The 10,150-nt window shown below is 42.4% G+C and overlaps 1 protein-coding gene across 1 annotated transcript; it reads right to left on the bottom strand.

Moving 5' to 3' along the window:
- Nucleotides 1–2,354: 2,354 nt before the first annotated feature.
- Nucleotides 2,355–10,150, bottom strand: prss56 (serine protease 56). The gene is made up of 14 exons (XM_042497520.1): nt 10,051–10,150; nt 8,132–8,290; nt 7,781–8,035; nt 7,443–7,632; nt 7,215–7,323; nt 6,909–7,065; nt 6,568–6,710; nt 6,212–6,371; nt 5,894–6,082; nt 5,579–5,764; nt 5,192–5,394; nt 3,287–3,845; nt 3,081–3,187; nt 2,355–2,969 (listed from the first exon to the last, which is right to left on the bottom strand). The coding sequence occupies exons 1-14, from the start codon at nt 10,148–10,150 to the stop codon at nt 2,796–2,798; spliced, it is 2,691 nt and encodes an 896-aa protein (XP_042353454.1). The 3' UTR covers nt 2,355–2,795.

Raw genomic sequence — 10,150 nt, 5'->3', positions numbered from 1 at the left:
TGAGTGTGCTTACACTGCACTGTCCGAGACAAAGCTGTGACCACTAATCTGATACACATTGACACTACTTGATGGAGTTGCTGGCACTCAAACTGTGTGTGTGTGTGTGTGTGTGTGTGTGTGTGTGTGTGTGTGTGTGTGTGTGTGTGTGTGTTGTGTGAATGTGTGTGTGTTTCCCAGCAAACGTCAGGGCGTGGGCTGATGGGAGGGCTGAGGTTTAAAGGAATGGTTGGGGGTTGGTGGGGTAGTTGATGATTGTTAGGGATAAATTCAAGAGTTTATTTCTGCATAGCCAGCTGTCACAACACACACACACACATTGTACTCAGTGTATGACTGCCCTCCAGTGTAAAGGTACACCATGAAAACACACACTGTTTTACAGTTCTGTTCAGTGCACCTGGCTGGTGTCACTCAGATGTCCATGTGAGCAAAGAAGCATAACTCATGGATTCTGTGAGGGTAAATTTAGCACAACAGTGAGCTATAAAAAGCTTGCCTTTTCCACCAGAAGCCCTGGTTAAATGTATTCTCTACAATGAAAGGATCACAGAGAGAAAGATTAGACAATAAAGAAAGGGGACGGCAGAAACCCTGTGTGTGTCTGCAAGCCAGAGAGTTAAAAAAAACTGTACAGTGGACAAGACAACAGGTGATAAGTCTTGTCCATTTACAGCACAGCCTCTGATGGCTGTCCAGGTTCTGTGTCATCACTCTGTGTCTGTGTGTGTGTGTGCATCACAAAAATATTTGTTCCTGCCATGATTTGGCATGCTTCCCCCCTCACACATAAACACACCAGCCAGGGGCAGGAGTTGAGGAGTTGCAACAGAAGTATGTGCGAGTGTTTACTCAGCTGTTCCACTCATATCCCTGAATATCCCTCTTCCCTTGGACCGGGCAGAAACCTGCCACAGATTAGTGGGCAGATATTAGTCGTGAAGTTACTTTGGTTTATCTGGGCTCATTCAGCCAATCATCACTGCAGCCAAACCGTAGATGAGACTTGGAAACCACAGTTGAGGTGGTAAATAGTAAACACACACCTAAGACAGGGCTTCTGCAATTATTGTTTATGCACTGAATCATTTTTAAAATCTTTTTTTACTATCTATGTCTGCATTATATTTATTAATTCTATTTTATTCTTTTTCTTCTATTTTTATTTCTTTTAATTAATATTTTTTATATACATTTTACTACCTATATCTGCATTATATTTATTTGTGTATTATATATTATATATATTTATTATTATTTATCATCAGCTAATATATTTTTTTTACTCCTCCTGAATTTTACTGTTTGGTAAATTACCTAATTTCATCGTTTTTCCCTCATTACACTCTTTGTCCCTGGGCAGGAGGGATAAAAGGTGCGTACAATGCGGGATAATGTCGGTGCCAGTTCAGTATGTTTGCACAAACTCTTTAAAGGTCCAGTGTTAAGGATTTTGGGGGATATATAGGCAGAAAGGGAATAAAATAACTTTATTCTTATTAGCATATAATTACCTAAAAATAAGAATCGTGTTTTTGTTACCTTAGAATGAGTCGTTTAAAACTACGTTGGAAGCGAGTCTTCCTCAGTGGCTCTATAGTAGTTAGGAGCCCCTCTGTGATGACTGCATCCAAAAAACACAGATTCCTTTATTTTTTTATGTGAAACTGCTGCGTTCAGTGTTTTCCCACTTTAAATCAATGGGTTTGTTTGTTTTATCAAATGGTAAAAACCTCATGAACATGTGTAATTTTGGGTTATCAGAGAAAAATGGAGAGCACAAATTAGCAGGTGCCTGGTGAACAGCGTGTCTCCAACATGCAAAACACTGCCAAAGTGCCAAGAGTGTCACTTCCTCAAGCAGCAGTTGTCTGTTCTCGCAATACTCTGATTCATGACAGACAATAACGAGACACTAAAGGTCAGCTTTGTTCTGTGTCCAGTTACAATTCCCCATCCTGGAAATAAGGAGTAAAGACAGGAAGGAGGTGGGACGTGCTGGTCACACACCACAGCTGCGGTGTTGACGGTAAAGCTTACCATTAAAGGGCCAGAGGATTGAGGTCAATCTGGGGACGCAAGATCAACATCGACACCTGTCTCGGAGAGAAAGTTTGGTTGCTGACAGAACTGCTCTACATCAGCAGCAAAATACTGCAGGATTAACAGCATTACTGACGGCTAATTTGAATATCTTGTAACCAAAATTCAATTTGGAATTACATATTTACAGATTATCACGACACACAACACAACATGCCATAGCATTAATAACAATTTTATTCATATATAGTTTTTTTTTTAGTTTTTTTTTTTTACAAAAATATAAATTCTCTATACAAATAAATATTGTAAGAATAAGGTAAGAATTAATATATACAGTCTGTGTGCTTCACAAGAGGCTTAACCTTTGCAAAAGACAAACATGAATAACTTATCATTTGTACAGATTCATAAATTAGGCAAAGCTGCGTCTCCAACCACATTATTAAAAAAAAGAAAGAAAGAAAGAAATCCTGTGGCATGATGGGTGGGCAATAGTTAGATTGATACATTCATGGTAGTGTTTTCACTTAGAGCCAAACTGAGAATCTCAGATGGGGAAAACAAAAAAAATGCTTTTCACAGGAGACGGCAGCAGAAGTTTGAGCGAGTGTGCGTTTTATTTGCGTCTCTCTGTCCCATGTCGAGGCTTTTCTGGTGCAAACAGGTCTCTTTCAGAGTCTTTGAGCTATCATCTCTCGCTTGAGTCTTTTATGTTTCATGTCATCATCTCACTTGCTGTTATGGTAAAGTTAAGTCTTGAGTGCCTCCAGTGCCAAAGAGATGATCCTTGGCACACTGCGGTAGAATGACTCATTCTCCAAGCCCACAAGACTGTAGAAGGTCAAAGGTTTTCCTCCCACTACTGCTCTCACTCGTGCCTGGTAAAGTCCACGATCATTCTTGGAGCTCAGATCAACTAACACCTAAACAAAAAAGAGACGTGTGAAAAAAGAGTAATACATGATTTAGACACATTTCTTTTTACCAGCGTACATTCACTTCTCTTAATTTCTATGTATAAAATGATGAGTTACCTCTTGGAAGTTCATGCGTAGGTTCTTGCCCGGGATGTTTAAGACCCAGCTGTAAGAGTCTCTGACTTGGCTGACTTGCTGTGAGGACTCTCTCACTCCAGGACAAACTACAGGAACAAAACAAAAACATTTCATTTGAGAAATAACTTAAATTGCATTACATTATTTTGCGATTGTATTTAATGAAAGTTTTGTGTGGCACATACTTTTCCCACTGGCCCCAGGTATCTGCCTCTTGCGAAGCAGGCTCCGGTATTTTCTGTGAACACTTGAAGTCTTGACGGCATGGACAGCTTGTCTGGGGTCAGGGGTCGTCTCTGTGTGAGTGCCCTCAGTGACCGGCTGAACGACAGTTGTTGACTGCACTGGAGGCGGAGGCGCTGAAGATTTTGAGTCTGTTCCTTCTCCGCTGTTAACAAAGGTAAAATCCTCTGATGTGGTGCTCCATTCCACATCAGTGTCACTTTGTGATGCATCTTCTGTCACAATTTCATCTTGTGCACTTAATTTCTGCATTTCACTCATCAGGGCTGTTAGAAGTGACCACGGCTTACGGGGTTCCTCAGCGGAGGAGGAGGAAGTAGTGTGGATTGGTGCTCCAGTGGAAGAGGCGGTTAAAGAGGGAGCATTGGGAGAATCCTCCTGGAGGTAGACTGTGTCCAAGTGCAGGATCGGAGGAGCAGCTCTTAAGTTCAGTTTGGAGCGCAGAGCTGAGATAACAGATCGAAATTCTCCCGCCAGCTGATGCACTGAGGCGTCCTCTGTCTGAAAAACAATAGGGCAAAAATAGAGTTGGGCATTAAGTTTAGCTTCAAATGAACCTAGATTAAAACTGCAAATAATTTAGTTTAGCTTTTTCATTATTATCAAAATGTCAAATCAAATCATGTAAATCTTTGAAAACTTTTTTGTTTATGTTTGCCTTTTTTAATGTGTTTATTTTGTCTCTTATTAATAACTGGTTTTTTTTTCTTTAATTACTTGCACCACAGAGGTTAGTTGTGGAGGGTAGAGCTTGAGTAGAGGAAAGTGGGCATAACTGTATAGTGAACTGTTATCTGTCTATCTCTGTATTACCAAATAAAACACCAACATAAATAAATAAAAGGTAAAGTTGGACATGAAGTTTATCTTCAAATAAACCCACATCAAAATATTACAAATAACTGCAATGTCTATATCTCCAATTGTTGGCGACCTACAGTCTCATGCCCTTTAGTCAAACAGAAAATGGGTTGACTTTTTATGAATTCCTCCCTGCTGAATGCTCAAGCTAAATAATGACCAGAAAGAAAAAAGAGCTCACATTAAAGGGGTAGTTTAGATCTCTTGAAATGGGGTTTGATGAGGTACTTATCCATAGTCAGTGTATCACATACAGTATATGACAATTTATGTTTCAGCAGATAGCCATTTCGGGTAAGCTGTTTACAGCTTCAGTTTCCTGTCAATGTTCCTGTCAAAGCTACAAAACTCCATTGGCAAAAACAGTAATTTTGGTTTGCTTAACATGTGAACTGCTGGTCTAACATTTCCCCAGTTAGTCTTATTGTGTAACTTTGGAAAATCTGAACTGACCCTTTAAAACACCAAGGTCAAAAAATATCACAAACTAAATGATCAAGGAAACAGCGACCAACAGCTCCTGTGTTCAGTGTTGTTTAATGACTTTTTTTTCTCAATTGAGTCTGGCTTTGAAGGGAGCTATACAATGGTTTCAGTTCCCTGATGGAGTTTACAGTCTTAGGGATGAGCTAGAGCTGTGAAAATGTTCTAAATACAGCGCACACTACTGATTTTCCTAGGTGGCTAAAATATGTTATTCTGCTGCCACCCCTCATAGCAGTACATTAAATTCCATTTAGTTACTTGTTACATTTCATTGCTCCTCCAAACTGGGAGCATGTTGACCGACACCTATTGTATTGAATACACAGACTATAGAAAAATATCTCATACAACCCTGCTTATTAAGGTTTGAGCAAATCCTACAACACCTAATCAAGAAAACTAATTGGTTAAACCATTACTAGTTAAAATAGGTTTATACTCCTCAAAATATTTCTGAATATTCAAACATCAGACTGCACTGGGAATATCTCTAAATCTACCTGTAAAAACAGCTTGTCCTCCTGTCTTGTTGGTGTGGAGGAGATGTCAGTGGATGAGTCAGCATGTCGTTTGTCCAGGTCCTCGGCTATGTTTCTAAGGTATTTCTCCCAGTCATCCACCGAGGGTCCCACGTCTCTGAATAAGGCTGGTGGAGCAGGAGAAGGACCCTGCTCAGCTGGTCCCACAGCTCCACCTTGCTGTTCTGCAAGTAATAAAACAAATGTTAAAATGGTGACCAACAACACAATTTCTTAATGCGCCTGAGAAAGACAGTTCTACTGCAAAACACTGCAGGGAGTGAAATAGTATTTGCAATGTTATCTGTGAGCTATCTATACGTTATGTTTGGACAGAATATGAAATGCCAAAATCTGTTTATCGCGTACCTTTAATCTGTGTGTGACCATGGCCTAGGTCCCTCCTCTCTCTGGTGTGAGCGAAAGCTGTGCTGTAGATGTGCTCCACAAGCTGAGGCAGAGTCTGGGTGAAGAAGGTCAAGTCAACTTTGTCCCGGATGTAGTCCTCGGCCCTTTGGAGCAAGTCCAACAGGGTTTGAAGGAAGGAACGTAGCTCTGGAAGGAGAGAACGACCAACAGATCAGAAACCTCAAAGCATAACATCAAAGCAATATAGAATGTATTTAGTATATTTAGTTTTTGTTCTTCATCTATCAAGCTGAGCTTTTAAATGAGAGTACTCACGACATTTCTTAAAGCGAGTGAGGCACTTGTCCTCTGCCATTCTGCTGCAAGCACTAGCAGACTGACCAGATGGGCAGGTCAGGGTATAGAAGTGACAGAGAGAGCTGAACTCCGACCTCTGTTCCTCTTCTGTCATTTCTGTTGTCTTCAGAAGCTCCGGACATGTTGGCTCCCTGCTTCCAAATGACTCTAAAAAAAGATAAATAGATTGTATTGTATAGATTGTGGTATTGTAGATCATTTGTTAACATTTAGACATACGTTGTGCGCCGAAATATTTTAGTTTCTGTGGTTGTTTTATTGTTGCTTGAAACTCACTCTGTATCTCAGCCTGAATCCAGTCAGAGAAAGCAGACACCCGTGTGTAGACTCCGGGCTTGCCCTTCTCCCCACAGCCGTCCCCCCAGGAGGTGATGCCGTGGAGCTGGAATCGACCTGAAATGCGGTCCTGGTAGATCAGGGGGCCTCCAGAATCTCCCTACAGATGTAAGAAAATCCTCCAAAAGTTAACAAAGTGTACCTGCAGTTTGTTTACAGAAAAAGATGGCTTGGGTGCTACTAAACAAGAGGAGCATCAAAACTTTTACAATGATGGGGTATGTCAGTGCAGCAACTATGGCCAATTCTCAAATATGACTGGAAAGGACACTCTTAGAAAATGCAGTTCTACCTACCTGACAGGAGTCTATGCCTCCGGAGAGATATCCAGCACACAGCATCGTATTGGTGACCAGTTCTTTGCCAAGCGCACTCTTACAGGTGCTCTGAGGCAGCAGGGGCACCTTGGCCTCCATCACCACATCAGCAGATGGGCCATCTGTAACAAAAAACACACACAGAAATGCACCATGTCATATACTGACTATTGATAAAACATCTAAATATTTCAACAAATGAGATCACTCACTGTCCTCATCAACAGTACAAATTCTCTCAAAAAAAGGAAACAAAAAGGATTTAAGCTTTCTTGCAGAAAACTAATCTATCTAATCCATGTCAGTTATCTCCCACTCACCCTCATAGAGGGAGCCCCAGCCTGCCACCAGACATGGACTGCCAGTAGGGGGCTCCATGCCAGAGGGGAGACACACCGGAGTGACACGGCCGGACAGGACCACTGGGGATGTCAGCTCCACCAGGGCTATGTCGTTGTTAAATGTCTTTGGATTGAACTGCAGGAGGTGGAAAAAGTTTGATTGAATTAATTGACTGATTCCAAACTGATGTGGCTGTTTGTTTGTCGGGGTAGGTGTGACAGAGAGATAATGCTGAGTCTACTCCTATCCCACAGTATACTGCATATTACACTTTGGTTTGTTACCTTAGGATGAGGGATGATGCGATTCACTTTGAGAACCTGCTCATCAGGATCAGTCTTTGTGATGTCAAATTCCCCCACCACGGCTGTCCAGTAGCTCTCACTTCGGCTGCTACAGAGGGTCAGAACAATCAGAGAAGGTAGGAGTGAAAAAGAGTAAAGAAACTATCATAATTTCAAAAAAATAAAAGCTCTTATTACCATTGCAGAAAAACAATGATGCACACTCACCCCGCGAAACAATGAGCAGCAGTGACAACCCAGGAGCTGTCCACCAAGACCCCTCCACACATCAGGCCACCATCGAGCTGGAGGTTGACCAGCCAGGGCCAGCTGCCTGGAGGAGCAGGCGAGCCACCCACAATCCGAGAGCGAGGCTGTGTGATGTTTTGTACTGTGGATGACCTCTGACCACACACTGCTGCTGAGACAGAGAGACACTGGTCAAAAACTGAAGCGAAATCAGCTTTTTGCAAAAGTTTTGCAAATAAGCCCTATACCTCTTCACTGATAGAGACAATCTGTATGAAATCACAAATGCATCTTTGTGAACACATGTATTCCCTCACCTTGTGCATGTGTCAGTGTGGCAGGTTCCAGGTTCTGCATTGTGTTGAGCAGGCTGCACTGAAGGACACGGGCGCTGCAACTCTCACCCATGATCCGGATGCAGGTCTCTTTGTCCTGTTCACCAGGTGGGCAGCGGTGCTGATAGTACGCGCAGGCCTGACTCAGAGCCCAACTCCGCTCAGCTTCATTTTGAAGCTTCTGGGCCTTACTGATGACATCACAGTTGGGCTCTGATAAGGCATTGCCAGGAGAAGCTGTTGGGCGAGAGGGGGAGTTATGGACGTACTGAGAAAGTACGACTCAAGATGTTAAGGAATAAAAAGGACAAGTCGAGTAATATTTCTACTTACAGCAGGATCCAGACAACTGTCCACAGTCCTGAAACAGACAGGGAACACAGCCCCTGCAGCCTGCCTCAGCCCGACTCCTCTCAGATGATGCACGCTCGAGAGCGGACAGAGCACTCGTCATTGCAGCCTCTAGAGCGACAGTGCCTCGGTCAGACAGAGCTGCAGGAGAGGACAGAAAGAAAGAGAACATTAGAAACAGAACATTTAAAGTATTTCAAAATGTGTAAAATTTGAGACAAGCTAAGGAAGGAGAAGAAGAGATATGGTGACAAGATGCAGACACTGAAGGCTCATACATTTTTAGAAATTGCAGTACAGTGGCAAACGCATCAGTACATATCTTGGACGAGCAACGGCAAAAACAAATTTAAGGAATTCGTTTGTGGATTAAATAAATACTGACAACAGGAGCGGCCTGACTGGACTAATGCCACTTTTCACAGTAATTTAATTTTATGAATACGGGTACATTTACTGAATTCTGACAAAACAGGAAGAACGTGTGGGTCGTTACACGGAAGACAGACGCTTGCTGTGGGAACATTATGTGTGTCTGTGAGCATTAGTATAAACTAGTGCAGCTTCCTGGTACGTGTGTGAGTAGCCCCCTTTTTCTCATGCTGCTCTTTGAGCTCATTGGCAGCGTGTTAGGGATGCTAGCTCACGCTCAGCGCGCTGGTGCGGCTTCTGCAGACACACATCAATCGGGCCGCCGACCCTGCAGCCCCCCTCTGTGCCGCTCCACATCACAGGATAGGCCACTAACAACAACAATGCTGATTGAAGACTTAATTAGAAGGCCAGGGCCGAGCTGGCAGAGGCTGTCGGGAAGGGACAGGCCCTAGGGGCACGGGCTGGCAGCCCTGGGGCAGCTCGGACCCCAACTCCCTTGTTCTAAACACTCCAAACACACACCGCCATCACCAGCCGCTTATATGACGGCTCTGCTGTACTCAGCACTTCAACCAGGGAAGGCCAGAGGTCCCTCACCACTGTGCTTTACTGCAGCATTTCTCTGCAGGAGCTGTCTAATAAGAGAACGTGCAAACATGACACAAATACAGGCCAAAACTATTCTTTGTGGTTTTGAAGACAGTTTATGAAGGTGAGTGCTGATGTGCAGTCTGATGAAATATTACTTCTTTAAAGGTTAGACGCCTGCTGCTTATCAGTAAAACATGTAAGCATATACTGTATGTATCCAAGAATACTTTCAGTTTTCCATCTTAAATAACAACGTGGGACTATGGCAAAACATTTCTTGGATTTGCACATATGCCCTGCGCCAACTTGCACCAGGTATGTGTATGACACACAATTTTAAGCAAATACTATTGGGCTATCTCATTGGGATTTGTCGCATTATCCGATGTTGTTGTTTTTTTTCCGCTTATACCTAATATCTCCTAGAGAGAAATTAGCTTTTAAAGCATCACATCACCAGCATTTGGTTACTCACTATGATACATTAAATTAAAAATTATAAGACATTTTGAAGTAGTTTAAGTATTTAGAAGTTGTCCGACTCTAATAGTTAACGCGGCTACATGTACATTAATAACCTGTTTATAAGGCTTATCCTGGTTAAGATATATTCTGGTGTTACATGTGTTTACATGAGCACAGAGAAATTTGGGTTTTTCACATTCCCTGCATACATCCCAGTCTCTTCAGCTAGCAAATTCGGGTTCCTTATAAACAAAATATGGTGTTCACATGCTCAAACACATAAACAGGATACTCAAAAAACCCAATCATAAACAGGTTATTCATGTCCATGTAAATGCAGTGACTGTCTGTAACACTCATGCTTAAATTGCAGTAATCAGATTTCAAAACTGTCACTCGCAGGTATTGCTGTCACTATATTGCCCTAATTGAGAAGCAAAACAAAAGAAATGTACATGTACATAAATTACCTTTAAGTGCACTCTGGGGCATCCTGTAGACCTCTCGACCTGTCGGGGCTCCCAGCAAGCAGTTGAGTCCAATAAGCAACAGTGAAATCAGCAGCAGCAT

Source organism: Plectropomus leopardus, chromosome 12, assembly GCF_008729295.1.
Source record: "Plectropomus leopardus isolate mb chromosome 12, YSFRI_Pleo_2.0, whole genome shotgun sequence".
In the NCBI taxonomy this organism is placed as follows: Eukaryota; Metazoa; Chordata; class Actinopteri; order Perciformes; family Serranidae; genus Plectropomus; species Plectropomus leopardus.
This window is presented reverse-complemented; position numbering and strand designations above follow the sequence as displayed.

Coding starts and splice junctions, on each gene's coding strand:
- prss56 (XM_042497520.1), bottom strand. CDS start 10,150: ATGCTGCTGCTGATTTCACTGTTGCTTATTGGACTCAACTGCTTGCTG. Junction 6,711..6,908: donor CTGGGGCTCCCTCTATGAGG/GTGAGTGGGAGA, acceptor TTTTTGTTACAG/ATGGCCCATCTGCTGATGTG. Junction 3,188..3,286: donor ACCTGGGGCCAGTGGGAAAA/GTATGTGCCACA, acceptor TTGTTCCTGTAG/TTTGTCCTGGAGTGAGAGAG.